Source organism: Eleutherodactylus coqui, chromosome 6 (genome assembly GCF_035609145.1).
Source record: "Eleutherodactylus coqui strain aEleCoq1 chromosome 6, aEleCoq1.hap1, whole genome shotgun sequence".
Classification (NCBI taxonomy): domain Eukaryota; kingdom Metazoa; phylum Chordata; class Amphibia; order Anura; family Eleutherodactylidae; genus Eleutherodactylus; species Eleutherodactylus coqui.
This window is the reverse complement of record NC_089842.1, coordinates 181,696,126-181,714,495: the sequence shown is the minus strand read 5'-3', so window position 1 is coordinate 181,714,495 and position 18,370 is coordinate 181,696,126. Positions and strand designations below refer to the sequence as shown.

Here is an 18,370-nt window from a genome sequence, read left to right as displayed (position 1 = left end):
CTGTCAAATCTGACATAATATTGGACAGAAACTGAACGCGTCCCATTTAGTCACTGGGACCTGTCATATGTAGTCAGGGGTTACTGGTTTCCTGCTCCCCGAATGGAGCAGGAAATTGGAAGCCCCTAGCACTAATGGGCCCTATATTGTCCCGTCATTTCCTTGGTTTCACCTCTCAAGAAGTCTACATTTGATTGTTTACTGATGCATTGATCCCACTGTGTTTTGCAGCCCGTTCTGAGTTACGTTCTCTATGCAGTAGTTGGTTCGGTTGGTTTCCTTACTCACTACGTTTTACCACAAGTACGCAAACAGCTTCCCTGGCACTGCTTCTCACATCCGCTGCTAAAAACAAAGGAATATTATCAGTTTGAAGTTCGAAGTAAGTAATTCAAGTGTAATATTTTAAATATTCTGCCACTTAGATATGCAAGATACATTTCACTGAAACAAATATATATCTTTTCAAAAATCGCTTTTCTCTCCCCTCTTAAGATGCTGCTCATATGATGTGGTTTGAAAAGGCTCATGTCTGGCTGCTCTTCGTGGAAAAAAATGTTATTTACCCACTCATAGTTCTTAATGAACTCAGCAATGGTGCCAAGGATATAGGCAGCCCTAAGAAACTTGGTGCAGAGTGAGTATCTAAAATATATACATCTTAGCCTGATGTGGAGCACTTTGATATCAAAACAACTCTGCGTTCATTTTTATGCATTATGTAACTGCACACTGTAGCTTACAATCACTCATCACCATAGCGTCTACAACAAACGTCAGGGCTCCTATCTACATCCACACAAGTGGCACAAAACTATCTCTCAATCACACACAAGCCTACATTGTAAAATATACAAATATACTTTTTTTTTTCTCTTCATCTGTTTGCAGATTGCTCTGTCTGTCCCCCTAATAATTGAGTCGCCCACTATCAGGACCTGTCTAGCCTGCCCTGTGCTCCTATTCCCCTTACTGCAGCAGACCTCCCCCTGGTGGACAGAGGTCATGTCATGCTGCAGCAGTGCTAACCCTGTAAACACATTACCCCTCTTCTGCCCACTTTTGTAAACTTTTTGCGAATGAATCCTCTGTTTGGAAAGAGTATATACTAGTGTATATAAATTTGTTCACATGGAAAATGAGACCTGGGTATCGGTAAGAGGCTCAATACATTTAACTACACTGCCCATATATAGGCATTTAAACCAGGTTGACCATATACTGCATCTGATAACTAGCTGAATTTCTTGGTTTGGCAACACACTTTGAGGAAAGAATTACATAACAGTGGGTCTCGACGAATCCATATCTGCATTGCATTTTACCAGTGAACCAGTATCCCTATGCTTAATTTTTGTATGCCTTCTATTATATCTACAGTCATATCTATTTTATCAACAGGATTGGTGCATTGTTGATCACTATTGCTGGAATGAAGCTGCTAAGGTCGTCTTACAGTAGTCCTACTTGTCAGTACGCTACATTCATCTTCACTGTACTCTTCTTCACATTTGATTATAAAGAGTGCTCAGAGAAACTCCTGCTAGACCTGTTCTTTATGTCCATCCTCTTCAGCAAGGTATATATTCCACTTGGCAAATTATATTGTCTTAACCACTACAACATGCCATAATTATATCTTCTCTTTTCGGATTCCTTACATGTCCATATATACACAAATGGTCGCATTTAATATATTTCTTCTGTTATGATTGCCGCAGGTGCTACATAGTAATTGGTCCTCAGTCTGCAAGTCTGTTTAATCACAGATGAGGGCACATAATGCATCTGAGTGTCATGTACATATGCAGTATTGTTTATGACAAGTCTTTACTTCGTTTCAGCTTTGGGAGCTGTTTTACAAGTTACGCTTTGTCTACACATACATTGCTCCGTGGCAGATAACGTGGGGATCAGCATTCCATGCCTTTGCTCAGCCGTTCGCCGTACCTCGTATCCTTTGTAGCTTTAACTGTTCTTAAAGTGGTAATTTGCACTAAACCAATATTTTTTTTTCCAATTGGCAGCATATTCCAGCTTCTCCTCCCTGATTTTCTCCTGTCTTCTGCAGTCTCCGGGGTCACCTCCAGACGGCCGATCTTCTGGTGACGAAGCGTCCATTGCCGGCATTCTCTTTCCTGCAGGGCAATGTACGCTCGAACAGGAAATGCTGAACTATTGCAGAGAGACAGCGTGCATGTGCAGTCTCCGCAATAGCTCGGCATTCCTTGCTAGGCAGTGAACGCTACGTCACTAGTGCAGAGAATGGATGCTCCATAACAAGAGGAGGAGGATCCGGCCGGCTTGCGGTGAGGTGACCTGGGGGACTGGAGAAGATCAGCAAGGACAAGATGTAGTAAGAAGACTGCCTGGGGAGGAATGGGTAAGTATTGATCTTTTATTTTTTTTCTAATGACCAAACCCCTTTAATACCTTACCAAAAGTTGTGCCTCCTTAACCCTCCTGTTTAGATTCTGCTATGCTGTTTGTCCAAGCGATTGTGTCTGCTTTATTTTCAACCCCTTTAAACCCTTTCCTTGGGAGTGCAATATTCATCACCTCATATGTGCGACCTGTAAAATTCTGGGAACGAGACTACAAGTACGTACTGTAATTGAAAAAGATGCATTTGCTTCATTACATTATCTTGTATTTTTTCAATTTGTTTAAAGCTTCATTTACACATATTAGTTTCAAATCAGAGTGATAGGTTTTTAAAAACTGGGTCTGATCTTTTTGAGGAAAGGTTTCATTTTAGATCCGACTCTGTTGTTGCAACAGTGCATCTGCTCTCACATTGGGCGGTAATATGACAGAGTGAATGAAGCTTAAATATTCATAGTCATACATAATACTTAGAAGATTGATAACACTACCTGACAGGGCTCCAGACTAAAAAAAAATACCCAGGACCCATTGGCATGTAAACTGGAAAATGTAAGAGCCAAATCATATTTTTAGTTGCCAAATTTAAAAACAAATATGTAATAATAATAATTAAAAAGGTAAACTAGTATACATATACCATGCAGAACCCCCCCCCCCCCCCCTCCTGCCCCCAGATTTCTGGTCTTCTGTCCCATTATGGAACTGAATGAAAAAAAATCTCTGTGCAGAACCATTCAAGATGACTGAAACTAGTGGTTCCTGACAGAACCCATTGACCATAATGGAAGCCACATGGTTTCTGTTATGGGCTCATTTTATTGGGAAAACTAGTGCAGCATGCTACATTGTATTTGTCATAATTTTAGACAGAACCCATGATTGAAACTATTCAGCAGAAATCTAAACAGAGCCAGGGTTCATACACGTCATGTAAAACCTGGAATTTAATGAAAGTCGTGGAATACCTGGAGATGTCATGAAATTTTCTTATTTGTCACAGATTTTAGTTTTTTTGTCATGGAATTTTTTCTGAGTCTTGCTAAGAGTCGAATCGGTGCCTTTGGTTGGGTGATCGACAGAATCAAAACTATTCCAAGTTGTTTTCTATCTGAGAGTAAAGTCTGTTAAAAAAAACCTTTGGAAAACTCTTAGTTTAATTCTGCTGTAGTGGTGGTATAGATTCTGTAATGTTTAGGTTACTACTGGAAGAACAAGAGTTCACTTAAACATTACAGATTTGTTTAAGTGTCCCTTGTAAACCTCTGGTTTAAAGTGTATATACCATGTAGTTAACTGTTTCATGCCGCTAAAGAAAAACCCAATAAACCTTTTGATTGCGTGTCTTTCAAGTTTCGTGAGTGTCATTGCAAATCAAGATTTAGCCTTTGCAATTTTTTCCCCCTGTTTTTTATAAATCTGTATGAATCCTGAGAGCTTAATAGAGTGCTTTAGTATATATAAGGGCTCATGTCCACGGGTGTGTCTGATTTCTCATGCTTAAGCCTGCGGCCGAGGACTCTGCTTACTCGTTCGGCTCTCCTTTTTTTTCCCTCGTCTATCATTGGGGGACACAGCTCTCACCTTGGGTATAGCTTCTTCCACTAGGAGGCAACACTAAGAATAAGTGTTAACTCCTCCCACCAGCTATACCCCCTGCAAGCATCATGCTAGCTCAGTTTTTAGCTTAGTGTCGTAGGAGGCAGGACTGTCTCTCCTACAGAGATGATTTTTTTTCATCTTTTATTTTTCAATTTACTCTTTTTTTCCTAACCTGGATGTCTCCAGAAGACCAGGGAATAAGGGGGAGGCAGGCCTCTCCCTGTTAACCCACCGAAGAGGGCGAACAGAGGAGAACTTAACCCTCTGTCTGCCCAGCCCCCAGTCCCTCAGAAGACAAGGAGGCACATTCAGGCCGTAACCTGGATGTGACCCGCCAGCCATAGAGAGCCCCCCCCCGCCCCCGCTTACCATCCGGCATCCCCTCCCTTCCTAAAGGCAGGTGATGGTGGGGAGAAGCTCTGTTGGAGCCGGAAAGCCACCCTACCTCGGTCAAGAGGTAGGTATGTGGTTTTATTTTGTTAGTCCGCCGCCGTGCGGACAGTAACTGGGTGACACCAGGTGTTTTTTTTTGTTTTTTTTTTTTGCTGCTCATTGTGCCTTATTTTGTGGCTTCCTGCGGCTCTTGTGGTGCCGCCTGCGGCTTGTTATTGTCGCTTTCTTTGGGCCGCCCGCGACGCCCCTTGTACCTCCCATGACTTGTGTTTAGCCGCTGCTGCTTGTAATATGCCGCCTGCGGCTCGTGTTTGGCCGCCCACGGCCGCTCGCTGATGTGCCGCCTGCAGGCCCGCCACGCCTTGTATGCGGGCCATGTATAGCTGGCACGCGGCTCCGCCTTAAGGCTTCCGTGCACGTGGTATATAGTCCCTCAGCGCAGTCCTCGCTCTGTCCAGGCGCGTGGTTGCCTGTAAACTGTGCCACACTCCTTTCTGTTCTGTGGAGCAGTAGCTCAGTGCTGGACACGTGGCCATGTGATGGCCGCCGTGCAGCCCTTCGGCCGCATGTCGCCGAGCGGACATTTGATTTTCCCACCGCGCAGTGACTTGGTTCTTGTGCCCTTCCCTGCACTGTGTTTTTCTTGTATGGCTTATAGGATAGATGCATGGTGTAGTAGCTAGAATGCTGCTGCCTACACGGGAGACTGGGGTTCAAATCCTGGCTGAAGCGGCCATGTGAATTTGCGGCCACATGTAGTTGCAGGGAGATGCAGCACCTCTTGCTGCACGTGCTGAATGTTGCTGCTGTGCGACCATTGATTTGGCCAGCGCACGGCTATGTGTCATAGAGGGCGGATACGTTTTTTTTGGTCGCTGCGCGGCCGGCATCTTCCTCTGCAGCGCTGTCGCGGCCTGTGTATGTCACTGCTAGGCAGATGTAGAACCTGAGCATTTTTTCCGCTGGGCGTTTTTTAATTGCTGTTGTCGCCGCCGGCCAGCGTGCGTAGCCCACTGCATACTCAGCTGTATTGTGCTGACTCCTGTGGTACCTTCCGTAAAGAAAGAGTACTCACACAGGAAGTCTCTGGATCGCCAGCGTACCGCAGCGTCCGTGTCCAGGATGCCGGCCAGAGCCACATCCCATACCATATAGCTCTTGCTGCAGTACGAGATTACATCCAGCAGAGGATATCTCGTCTTACTGACGACTGCATCCAAACTGATTGTCAGCATTACCCAGTCCTGTGGTACCTTCCGTACACAAGGAGTGCTCATACAGGGGAGTCCCTGGACTCATGGCTCCTTTTGTCTCTCCGGGCCGGGTTGAGCATTAGTCGACTACTAGCTTCCCTGTTGTTGCCCCCCCCCCCCCCCTCCCCCCCTGCAGTTCCCTGCAACCAGTTTACTGCAGTGTCCGCATTCAGGATGACACGCGGTCAGGGGCGGCCAGAGCCACATACAAAGTGCGCTCTCACTACGGCACGAGATTACATCCAGCGGAGGATATCTCGTCTTACTGACAAGTGTTCAAACTGGTTGTCAGCATTACACCAGGCTTACTGAGTCCTGTAGTACCTTTCATATCGGAAAGAGCACATACACAGGGACTCTCTGGGCACATCGACCCCTCATGCCTGCCCTGCACCGAGTTGAGCCTTCACTAACGGTAGCTCCTCGGTTACCCCTCCTGCAGTCCAGGATAACATGCGGACAGGGCTTGCCAGAGCCACATATAAGTGCGCTCTCACTACGATACGAGATTACACCGAGCTAGAGAAGATCTTGTCTTACGGCAACAGTGGGCGAACTCTTGTCAGCATTACTGCGGGCTGCCTGAGACCCTGTGGTACCTTCCATACCGGAAGGAGTACTGTGCTCAGGGAATTCTCCGGACTCATCGCTCTTCATGTATACTCTGGTCCGAGTCGAGCCATCCCTATCGTCCGGCTCTCCTGTCGCCCCCTCCTGCAGTTCCCTGCAGCCAGACGTAGCAGACGGGGCGGGCCAGAGCCACGTCTTATGTGCGCTTTCACTGCCGTATGAGATTTACATTCAGCCGGAGAATATCTCGTCTTGCGAACGAGGACTCGACTGATGGTCAGCATTGCTCCAGGCTTGCTGACACACGTGGTACCTTCCACCTGGGGGGAGCTCTTACACAGGGATTCTCCGGACACATCTCTCCTCATGTCTGGTTCAGATCGGGTCGAGCCCTTCCTAGCGCTTCCCTGCAGGCGGCATAATGCAGTGTCCGTGTCCAGGATGACGCGCACAGGGGCCGACCATAGCTCCTCATGCCGGACTGGGTTGAGCCTGTCTTAACGGCTAGCTACCCTGTTGTTGCCCTCCTGCATTTACCTGCAGCCTGCCTACCGCAGTGTCAAAATCCAGGATGACACATGGACAGGGGCAGCCAGAGCCTCGTACTACATGCGCTCACTACATTTGAGATCCACCCAGAATAAGTCTTGTCCTATGAACAAGGTTGTCAAATGGCCTGTTGGCTTTTCTCCGGCCTTGCTGAGACCTGTGGTACCTTCCAGATGGAAAGAGTACTATTCATAGGAACTCACAAACACATTGCACCTCCCCTGCGCTCTGTAGCGGGTGAGCTCACGCACCGGACCTTTACCTAACAGATCTCTTTTCTCGCGATGACTGCCTGCAGTTTCTGCAGGCGACATTAGAGCAATCTCCGATTATAGGAGAACTGCAGGCTGGAGCCATCCACGACCGCATACTATGTGCGCTCTCCCCACAGACGACGGTGATGTTCAGTCAGAGCATCTCGTCTTCCGCAGTCTGGTCGATGTATAGTGGCGAGTCTGGGTCCCAACTCCGACAGCGAGCTGGGGGCGATAGATAAATCTATAGAGCTCCCCTCCAGTCAGCTCTATGACATGCCGGTCTGCTGTGAGCCGCTTCCCTTCAGGCGGTCTCGGAACTACAAGACACCTTGGGTCTTTTTCTAGGAATCTGGGCGGCTAGTTCTATAAGCTGCGTCCGTTCGGATGTGGGTAGCCTACAGGCATGATACCAGTTGAGAAAGAGTGGCCTGCTGCCCCTGATGGGTGCCGAACAGCCCATGTTGCTCCTTGGGGTTCGTCCCTTACTTCTACTGCGGTTACCCTTAAAAGGACCAGCGAGATTCCCGTACCGGTGTGCCCTGGCTGTGCTGCCAACCTTCTTGTGCCTAGTGGTTTCAGGCAGTTGCACTGATATCTTGGTACAGGGCCAACCCTAGTTAACTAACCTATCAGTCTCCATTCCAAGGCTAGACTTCTTCGGAAGCCCAGGATTCCATGCAAACGATGAAAGCTGTGGGCACTGTCCCAGGATCATGGGGTTGAAGGATCTTTGACGCAAGTCCTGTTCGCTCTACAGCTAACTAGGCAGTCGACGTCACGAATGGGGGCCGTAGGAATACGCAGCATTAGAGCCATGCTGCACTTCAGCTATGCAGTCTGGGACCAGAGTCAGCCCTGGGGTCCTAGCCCCCCCCCCCCCCCCCCCCCCCCACACACACACACACACACATTCTGGGGGTAGTCAGCTGCAAAAACGACTCCTTCCAGATAGTCGAAAGCTAACCAGGAACCTTCCGTCGCAAGCTTTTTCAGCGATGGTCAGCACAGGACTTCGACCAGAAGTGGTTATGGATCGCAAAGTTTTTTTTCTCATAGAATCACCCCGCTTCCTCCCTCGCAGTGGGGCTGGGAAGGTGCTATTGACAACCTGGAGTTATATGGAAGCTGACGTACAACTAGGTCGAAGGGTGGAATGCATGCAACTCCCTGAAGTTTCGACGCTGATGGCTCCACAGCGTGTTTTGGACGCATCAGGAGACTGTTATCAACCTATCGCATATTCTCTCGCTGCCGCTGATATTGGGATACGCTTTAGTGAACTATTTGGTGGGCACCTTTCTCGTTAGTGCCTCGTCCGAGGAACGCTCCAGCGGCAAGTGGGTACGGCCTGACTACGCAAGAGTACCTCTCTCAGGTAGCATTCTTCAGTCGCGCTGGCTCGCTGCTGGTAATCTCGGCGACTCCGAATGGACTCCGTGCCAGGCAGTTATATTCCCAGGCCGTGTTACGGCTCATATTACTCGGAGGGCGGGTGCCTCGTCGGAAGCTCCTTATCAAGAGTTTTTTTTTTTTCCAGAGGAGGGATGGGCCGATTACTTGTGCCCCTTTATGCTCCATCTCTGAGCATGCTGGATAACTAGTCATCCATTAACGTTAGATGCAGTTTAAGAGCGTATTTGCTTCTTTACTCATGCGACTTCTTATATTTTCCCGCCCCCTTGGGTACTGCTCTAGAACGTCTCAAGGTCTTTGCTGTGTCCACCAATGATACAGACAAGAAAACTAGATTTTGTAAGAACTTACCATAAAATCTTTCTTGTCTTGTTCATTGGGGGACACAGCACCCACCCAGTCTGCTATTAGGACTGTTACGTATACTCCTTAGTTGAAGGGTCCTCGGTGCAGTCGCACACGGGGTTGGAATGAGTTACAGTTCGTGAGTATTGTTGTTATCTATTATCCTACTGGCTGCTCCTACTGCTTGCATACAAACTGATCTAGCATGTTGCTTGCAGGGGGGTATAGCTAGTGGGAGGAGTTAACACTTTTATGCTAAGTGTTGCCTCCTAGTGGCAGAAGCTATACCCCAAGGTCTTTGCTGTGTCCCCCAATGAACAAGACGAGAAAGATTTTATGGCAAGTTCTTACAAAATCTTGTTTTTTTCAAACTCCTGCTTTTCCGCGGAATCCGAAGCTATTCCGCAATGTCCATTGCGGATGGGCCATGGATCGGACGGCTTCCATTGATTTTCTGAAACTGAAATGGAGCATGCTGCGACTTGATTTCCGCACACAAAGGTCCGCAAATCAAATCTGCATGCTTTAATTCAGTTGCAGATGCCCATGTTCCCTTATGGGTGGCTTGAACTGCAGATCATCTGTGCGGATTCCCCACGTGGATTCTGCAATTCAAATACGCCCATGGACTTTAGGCGTATTTGATCTCTTCCCTCGCAGTAAAAGGCTAGCGCCACATAGTGACTTTCTGAAGTCTTGGTAAAGATTGCCCAACCAATGTAGCCCTGTGACATTGCCCTGTTTTTGAGGTCATTAGGGTTGCTGTAGGAGATGCAGATTGCCATGACTATGGGTTCCAGATCACAGCAGGCACTCTCTTCCCCACCATCCCAACAATAGTTGCAAAAGTCAAGCACCCTCCCCACTGTCCTTACAATAAGATCAGTAACCAGGTGCGCCTCAGCAGCAGCACGGCATCCCACCTCAACCCCAATGATAGCAGCCAGGCTCCTCTTCCACGTAACATAAGCCGCTGGCAAGGCAGCTCAAGAAACTTACATGGGAAAGGTAGCGCTTGGGGAAATCGTGCAGTCAGGCAGCATTGCTATTCCCTCTCAGCCCTTTAGGGCTGCATCATAGCATGAGTTAGTTAGTGGGGCAGAACTCCTAACAGACACGCTAGAATACCTGCCTTTGGTCTTCCGTTACTGCAGTCTGGCGGGGCAGGTCACAAATCTGACTAGGCTAAAAAGTCTTGCTTTTGTAAAATGTTAGACACTTACTCATAATATGTACATATGTATTACCCTATAAAATGTTTGTAGGTCCTTATAAGGATAGGACTTCTTAATTGGTCTTTAATATACTTTCCTGTAGATCTGTATAAAAATATATAATCGACATTTATGCTTTTTTTTTTTTTTTTTTTTTTTTTTTTTTTTAAGACTTTCTTTACATCTATGTTGTGGCTTTCAGTATGTTTTAGACAGGAAAGTAGTGATGTGTGCTGTATAGTTTATTTTTTTAAAACCGTCTGTAATAGATGCGATGCAAATATGAACACATCCATGATCCTTTGTTCACTTCAGATTGATAAAAGATCTTATGGTTCGACTGTAAACTGTGTGGTTTTGTTACAGCACAAAGCGCGTGGATCACTCAAATACAAGGCTGGCCTCTCAACTTGACCGAAATCCAGGTATGCAGTTACTTCACCGAAGTTCCACAACAAAGAATTAAATTAAAGAGGTTATCCACCTCTAAACTATTAATGACCTATCCTCAAGATTGGCCACTAATCAGTAATCCTCCGGATCCCACTGCACATGATCCCAGCCAATCGGCAGGTAGTGGGCACTGTGTGGAGCAGGGTGCTGATGGCTCCTTACACATTGCAGCAGCTCAGGTTGGTGATGCAGGCACTGTTCCCACTGAATTAAGTACAATTTTATTTCCCTTGATTTTTAGGGTCAGACGACAACAATCTGAATTCAATATTTTATGAGCACCTGACTCGCTCACTACAACACAGCCTTTGTGGGGACCTTCTTCTTGGCCGTTGGGGCAATTACAGTACAGGAGACTGTTTTATCCTTGCCTCTGATTATCTCAATGCCCTTGTCCACCTCATAGAAATTGGCAACGGACTTGTCACCTTCCAGCTCCGAGGTTTAGAATTCAGAGGTACGTAGATTTGTTAATTATTTTTGGTTTATGGATTTGCCATGGTTGACATCTCTGATTGCTATCCTTAGAATGTTTTCTTCAAATGACTCTGCTTATCCTCTAGATGTTCCTTTTTAAAGTTATAACTACATAGCGTTGTGGTTTTTATAGGGGTGGATGGAAGGGTTTGCATTTTCAGTAGCAAAACAATGAAAATTTGGAAACCAAGTTGTAATACATTCACACAAAGTTTATACTTCTAGTTGTGGATAGGCTTGCTTATAGGGAACATTCCCATGTCAGCAGGTTATCCTCTATCCATAGACCTAGAGCTAGACCACTAGGACCCCCACCAATTCTGAGGTAACGTTCAGCAGTGTTCTAAAGTTTAGATGACACTGGATGCGCAATGAAGTAAATAGAGCGATGTCAAAACTTCAGGATGCTTTTCAGGGGGGCTTATTTTTGGGATGGGTGGCTTTCCCTGCAGTCCAGCAAATTATCCCATGTGAAGAGGGGATAACTTGCTGAGATGGGAAACCTGTTTAATTGCAAAATTAATGCGAACCAGTTTTCAGGGTCATGTTGTCTGAACCAGTGGCACCATGAACCCAGGACAGGAGTATATATAGTGTGCCGTGTATGTCATATTCTCCTATGCTGTGGTATTTTTGAATAACCTTTTTTTTGAAGATTCATTCCAAATGGAGCTCCAAGTTACAGGGGAAGCGCCATGCCGGCCAAATAAGGTATACCTGTCCCGGGTTCATGTTGCTCATTGTCCGAGCAGCCTAAACCTGGTGAAAGGTTCCCTTTAAAGCACCTAGTAGAATGGTTATGGGTGCTGCAATCTATTGCACCAAAGAATAGGTAATCAATATAATGTCTTGGAAAACCCTACTCTAACATTTCAAGATAGGGGAACTTCATGTCAAGATCTGTTTTGAAGAGGATGGAATTTTTGGATTGTATTTCCTTTTTAAAGAGAGGTTTTGTACTTTTGCTTTATGTTGACACATTAGAGTTGAGATTAAATTGTGTTTTTGAACTATAACTTGTGTATTTACGTCTCTCTCCTTCAATTCAAAACTTCTAGGCACTTACTGCCAGCAGCGTGAAGTAGAGGCCATTACAGAGGGCGTTGAAGAGGATGAGGGATTTTGTTGCTGTGAACCTGGACATGTTCCCCACATGCTGTCATTCAATGCTGCCTTTGGACAGCGATGGCTTGCATGGGAAGTCTTGGTTACAAAATATGTGTTAGAGGGTTACAGCATTACAGATAACAGTGCAGCCTCCATGCTTCAAGTTTTTGACCTTCGTCGGATTCTGACTACCTACTATGTCAAGGTATGGAGTGTGTGCTGTAATGGTGTAAAGTGTAGGTTTTACTTCCTCCTTTCAAATCTCCTACAAGTAGATGTGGACTTGACTCATGTCACTGTGAGCATTTTTAAACTGCTGTCTATATTTTCTGCTAGGGCATTATCTACTATGTGACAACGTCTGCAAAACTGGAGGAGTGGTTGGCCAATGAAACTATGCAGGAAGGACTCCGGCCCTGTTCAGATCACTGCTATGTGGATGTGGACCCTACATTTAATCCAAACATTGATGAAGACTATGACCTTCGCTTGGCTGGCATCTCACGAGAGAGCTTCTGTGCAAGCTATCTGAACTGGATTAAGTACTGCTCCTCCCGCAGAGAGAAGGTGAATGTGAGGAAAAAATCCTTTGGTCTAGTTATAAAGCAGCTAAGTTAATTCTAACTTCAAAATTTCCTTACTCCTTTTATCCATATTCTGCCTGTGTAGCCTTCTTACTTTTGTATATACCTAAGATATACAAACCTCTACACTGCATTTAAAGGAGTTCTCTGAAGTCTGAATATATCTCTGAGGGTGGCTTCAGATGACCGTATATCAGCCGGGTTTTCACGCCTGGCCAATATACGGTGTCCCTCTCTGCAGTGGGAGGAGGCTGGAAGAGTCGGGAGCAGTGCACTGAGCTCCCGCCCGCTCTCTGCCCGTCGCCACTATTTGCAATGGGAGGGGGTGGGGCTAAGTCCCATAGCTTGGTTCCGCCCCTTCCATTGCAAATAGTGCCAAAGGGCGGAGAGGAGGCAGGAGCTCGGTGCACTGCTCCCGACTCTTCCAGCCTCCTCCCCCTGCAGAGAGGGACACGGTATATTGGCCGGGCGTGAAAACCCTGCCGATATACGGTCATCTGAATAAGCCCTGAAGATGTAATTTCTGATTCTTTACTACAAACAATATTTTAATTTTTTCATTTATTTTTCTTTCAGCCTCTTGAAGCTGAGAAAGATTCCCCTCTGGTGACACTTTGTTATGGACTTTGCATTTTGGGGAGAAGAGCACTTGGGACAGCTTCTCATCATATGTCAAGGTAGAATGGACTAATTTTTCTCAATTGATGGAGAATGATCTTCATTTTCATCAAGCTGCAGTTCAACTTTTCAAGTTAAAAGAGAATCCAACTTTTCATACAGACTAATAAAAAACATTGTACGGTATAATAGTAGTGCTACATATTAAAGATTGCAAACACTGGAGCAGATTTGTCAATGTATAATTGACAGCGCTGCACAGTAACTTCCAAATCTCAGTTTATCCGGGGAATACAAGAGGCATGATCGGTGATTGTTTTCTTTTCTTCTAGTAACCTGGAGTCTTTTCTCTATGGTCTACATGCCTTGTTCAAGGGAGATTTCCGCATCTCCTCCATTCGGGATGAATGGATTTTTGCAGATATGGAGTTACTCAGAAAGGTAGTAGTTCCTGGAATCCGGATGTCGCTAAAACTTCACCAGGTGTGTACAGCATTCCCTGTATGTCAGATTGCTTAGAGGACCTGTCAGTTATCCTGGCATGTCTGTTTTAGTAAACACTAACATTCCTCATAATATGACCATTCTGGAGCATCTGCTCTCAGAATTGGGTGTTACCAGTTTGGAGTGTGTCGCTGTCCAGTCTATGTTGTACGTTTCAGACTGTGTAGTGATACAGCCCGTGGACAAAGGGAATGGTAACAGAGTTGTCAATTGTTATACCTTTCCAGTAGGAATTACGAAGGAAAGTTATAAGATAAGGTTCTAAGAAACATTGCTCTAGCATTGTTTCACGGGGAACACATGTATTTTCTGAAATGTATATACTGGGAGAATGGATAGACCATCTTAAAAAAATAAATAGATGAGGATACAGTGTATGATTATGAGGAAGTAAAGTATTAAAGGGGTAGAGATGTAAAATGCTTTTTGAGGACAGCCAGTTCATGTTTTTCATTATCTACTCTGTGATTCTCCACTTTAGGATCATTTTACATCTCCAGATGAGTATGACGACCCTGCAGTGTTGTACGAAGCCATCATGTCTCATGAACAAAATCTAGTAATTGCCCATGAAGGAGATCCAGCGTGGAGAAGTGCAGTTCTTTCAAACTCTCCGTCACTGCTTGCCCTGCGACATGTCATGGATGATGGGACTAACGAGTACAAGATTATTATGTTAAATAAACGTTATCTTAGTTTTCGAGTCATCAAGGTGACCAATTTTTCTAACACTTTTTTTACTCTGTGCCTTTTAAAGAAGATACACAATGAATGATTTGTTTATTAAGATTTTCCAAGTAGTTGAAATGGTGAGAGAGCATTAAATAATTAAAAAGGGAAAAAAATTAAATTGCACTCACTGATTTCTTTCCCCTCTGGTGCACCGCCGCCTCCTCATCGCTTTACTGTATTAACTGTGGCGGCGGGGGGGACTTTCCGTACACACGTTAATACTACAGTCAATCACTGGTGTCAGCAGTATACGGCCGTTGAGGCCAGTGATTCGCTGCAGCTGTGACATTCTGTATACATACACGACTGCTGCAGCCATTGCTGGCCTCATTGGTCTTGAACTATATACCAACTATAGCGGTGACGTGTGTTTTCAGAATGTCACTACTGCAGTCGAAGTAAGCAAAGAAATGCAAGGAAGATAGAACAGGTGAGAGTAACAAAGGTGAGAATAAAGGCTCATTTATACGCAAAGATAATCTTTCGAAAGATTGAAAGTTTTGGTGATCATTTTGCATGAAGTTTTAATGGGCACTAATGCCCATTAGTAGTTTATCTGCTTCATTTGCATGCAAATGAGCCTCCAGGATCTGTTTGCAGAACTCAGCAGGTGGCCTAAGCTCTGCAATTAGCTCTATTCAGACATGGGCTGCTAAGAGAAAGCAATGTCCTCTCTAGCTCTCCTGGAGATAACAGCCTGATACAATGTTATCTCTAGCTCCCATTGAGAACTCAGCATGCAGTCTGAACAATGGTTTTTAAGCTCACCTAAAAGTCATCATTCAGACAAAAAGTGCACGATGGTAGCATCTACACGCAACGATTATCGCTCATATGCCGTGGTTTTACCGAATTTTGAGCGATAATTGTTACATATAAATGGGACTTAACTTTAACTTTTTTTAAACCATTTCCTGCCTTCTCTCCATAACTTTGAAAATCCTTTTAAAGTGTACCTCCAGTAATACTGACAGAGTTAGAGTGCAGGAGTGTGCGCAATAATTGTTCCGCTACATAACTTACATTGGATACAAAGTGTAGAAAACAGGGCAAGATGCAAGTTGGTTAGAAAAACCATCATTGTGCGCGCTCTTGCATGATAACCATTTCTCTATATAACAGACGGTACACTTTAACCCCTTGAGTGGCGGGTTTCCTACCACCCTGTCGTGCCCACCAGGGCAGGTTTTTTAAAATGGTCTAATCATTGAATTTCAACTAATTTTGCAGTTGCGTCTCAAGAGCCATAACTTTTTTATTTTTCCATTGACATGGCCATATGAGGGCTTGCTTTTTGCGGGACAAGTTGTGATTTTTTTAAACAGGAGGGAGGAAAAAAAGAAATGGGGAAAAAAGAAAAAAAGGGGCCATGTCATTAAGGGGTTAAATAATGTATTAACTTCCTTCTCTGGGTCATTACGACGCATGGATACCACATGTGTGATTGTATTTTTGATTTTTTACAAAGTAAAGGGAGACAAGTGTTTTTATAATTTTTTTTATACATTTTTTTTATTTTTTTGTCCTGATGGTTCCACAGGGACCCATCAGGACCCCTGATCACATTCCGGGGGTCCGATGGTGACAGCCCTTTACATGCTGCAGTGACAGCCCTTTACATGCTGCAGTCACATAGACTGCAGCATGTAAAGGGTTAACACAGCAGAGATCGGAGGTTTTCTCTGATCTCTGCTGTAAAAGCTGGTACCTAGCTGTCCTCTGACAGCTAACAACCAGCTCTCCCTGCCACAGAGACCATCGGCTTGCTTCTGACAAGCCGATGGTCTCTATGGCAACCTGTAAACAAAGCAGGAGATTGCCGGCATATCGGCAATATCTTCTGGTTTTTCAAAGTCCTGCACTGTTCTCTGTGGGACAATGCAGGCAGAGCACACTGTCACAGCTTGTGGCATTGTGCGCTGCAGCTCCCATAGTGATACATAGCCTGGAAATCTTCCGGGCTATGTTGCTATGAGCAGTGGAGCTCGTCCCGGAAAATTTCCGGGCGTGCCACTCAAGGGGTTAAACAATTTACTCTGTGCACAGTCACTAACACAAAGTCCTCTACTAGTAACAGAATATGTTAATAAAAGCCAGTTTTCTATTCTCTAACAGGTAAACAAAGAATGTGTCCGTGGATTGTGGGCTGGTCAACAGCAGGAACTAGTTTTTCTCCGGAACCGCAACCCAGAGAGAGGAAGCATACAAAATGCTAAACAGGCTCTCAGGAACATGATCAACTCTTCTTGCGACCAGCCTATTGGATATCCCATCTATGTGTCCCCACTAACCACTTCCTACTCTGACAGCCATGATCAGCTCAAGCAAATTCTTGGAGGGCCTATTAGTGTGGCAAATATCAGGAATTTTATTGTTTCTACATGGCACAGGTAAAGGGAATCTTTTATAAGCTTGCTCCAGAGACGTCCTTGCCATTATTAGAGTACCTGTCAGCTTTTCTGACTAGCCTGTTTTAGTGAATACTTCTATTCCTCAGAAATTAACAGCTCTGAGCCTTTCTTTCTTAGCACTATGCATTGTGCTGTTCCTCTGTTGCTGTTCCTGGAAATGTATTAATATGCAGGGTGTTCCTTTCAAACCTCTCACATTTTATCCATTCGCAGAGCAGAAAGTACTACTAGTAGGAAAATAAGATAAGAAATATGAAAACCACTCAAAACCTTTTTGGCTAGCATTAAATTAACCTCTACCCCACTGGTAGTATGAATAATATCCATTCTGTACTCCATTTCTTGCCAGTTCACGCCGACATGTTCACTTTTAAAGATGCAATCATGTCAGGGATACTGGCTCCTAAATCTAGGAGATCATTAACTGTAGTCATGAATATGCTGTCCTTCACGTAATCCCAGAGGAAGAAGTCCAGCGGGGTACGATCTGGTGAACACTACAGTCACTAGATTGGTCTGTCCTCTCGAATCCAGCAACCTGGAAAGGTGGTATTGAGGGAAATGTGAATATCCACACTGCAATGTGGGGGAGACTGTCTTGCTGAAAGTTTGCAAATCTGCTAATTGGGGGCACAGAAACTGTTCCAACATGTCAAGGAATACAGAGCCAGTTATTTTACGTTCACAGAGAGGGAATAAAAAAACTATAATTTTGTTACACCACACTAAAAAAATTCAATTTTGAGCTATCCCACATGTTTTCTGTAGACACTGGGATTTCCAGTTCCCAATATCATCATATTACATTGATGGACATAGCCTGACAGATGAAATGTGGCCTTGTCTGAAAACAAGAGGTTTCCAAGAAAGTGGCTGTTGCTATTGATACGATCAAGCGTTTTGTTAGCAAATTGCCTTCTACGCGGCTTGTCTGGCTTCATATGTTGGATAATTGGCACTTTGCTTTGCAGTACTCGATGTGCTGTCGCTGGCAGTATGCTGAATTGTCTTGATGCTTGGCACACTGATTTCTCGGACTTCTCTGAAACCCAGATCAAATTTCTTCCACTTTCTCATTGGAAACACTTCAAAGGACTCCCCCAGACTGTTCTAGAACACTCATGGTCTGGAGAAACGTCCTAAACCGCACCTTAATAGTTCTTCTGTCGGGCGCGTCTCATCTGTACACTCGTCGGCACACCACACTACAGTTTGTAGAGCTTGCAACCGAGGTGCTGCATAGTGAGCAAGAACTTCAAAACCAGACAATATTTGGGACACAAGACCTTATTTTCTCAAAAACACTTTGAAACTTTGCCAATCACGGCACAGCTTCTCTTTTCTTTTAATGCTTTGGTAAATTTATACTTTTCCAGTAGGAATAAAAGATGAAGTTGTAAAAAAAAAATGCTCCAGAAGTGATGATAAGCAGAATAGAGGCATTTACTGAAACACCTATTACAGCTGGCAGATCCTCTTTTAACCCGTTAGACACCGCAATAC

The 18,370-nt window shown here is 45.0% G+C and overlaps 1 protein-coding gene across 9 annotated transcripts in view; it reads left to right on the top strand.

The window, feature by feature from the left end:
- PCNX1 (pecanex 1) overlaps window positions 1–18,370 on the top strand; it is a 94,418-nt gene that overhangs the window by 62,970 nt on the left and 13,078 nt on the right. For 6 of the 9 annotated variants that reach the window (XM_066608394.1, XM_066608393.1, XM_066608395.1 and 3 more), the window contains 13 exons: window positions 232–382; window positions 496–637; window positions 1,402–1,579; window positions 1,845–1,953; window positions 2,472–2,601; window positions 10,348–10,406; window positions 10,676–10,891; window positions 11,970–12,223; window positions 12,355–12,591; window positions 13,179–13,279; window positions 13,553–13,703; window positions 14,206–14,436; window positions 16,572–16,846. In XM_066608394.1, the coding sequence (XP_066464491.1) occupies window positions 232–382; window positions 496–637; window positions 1,402–1,579; window positions 1,845–1,953; window positions 2,472–2,601; window positions 10,348–10,406; window positions 10,676–10,891; window positions 11,970–12,223; window positions 12,355–12,591; window positions 13,179–13,279; window positions 13,553–13,703; window positions 14,206–14,436; window positions 16,572–16,846 (2,234 nt within the window). The remainder of the gene's footprint in view (window positions 1–231; window positions 383–495; window positions 638–1,401; window positions 1,580–1,844; window positions 1,954–2,471; window positions 2,602–10,347; window positions 10,407–10,675; window positions 10,892–11,969; window positions 12,224–12,354; window positions 12,592–13,178; window positions 13,280–13,552; window positions 13,704–14,205; window positions 14,437–16,571; window positions 16,847–18,370) is intronic. The other 3 variants (XM_066608396.1, XM_066608392.1, XM_066608389.1) reach the window with 1 other exon arrangement.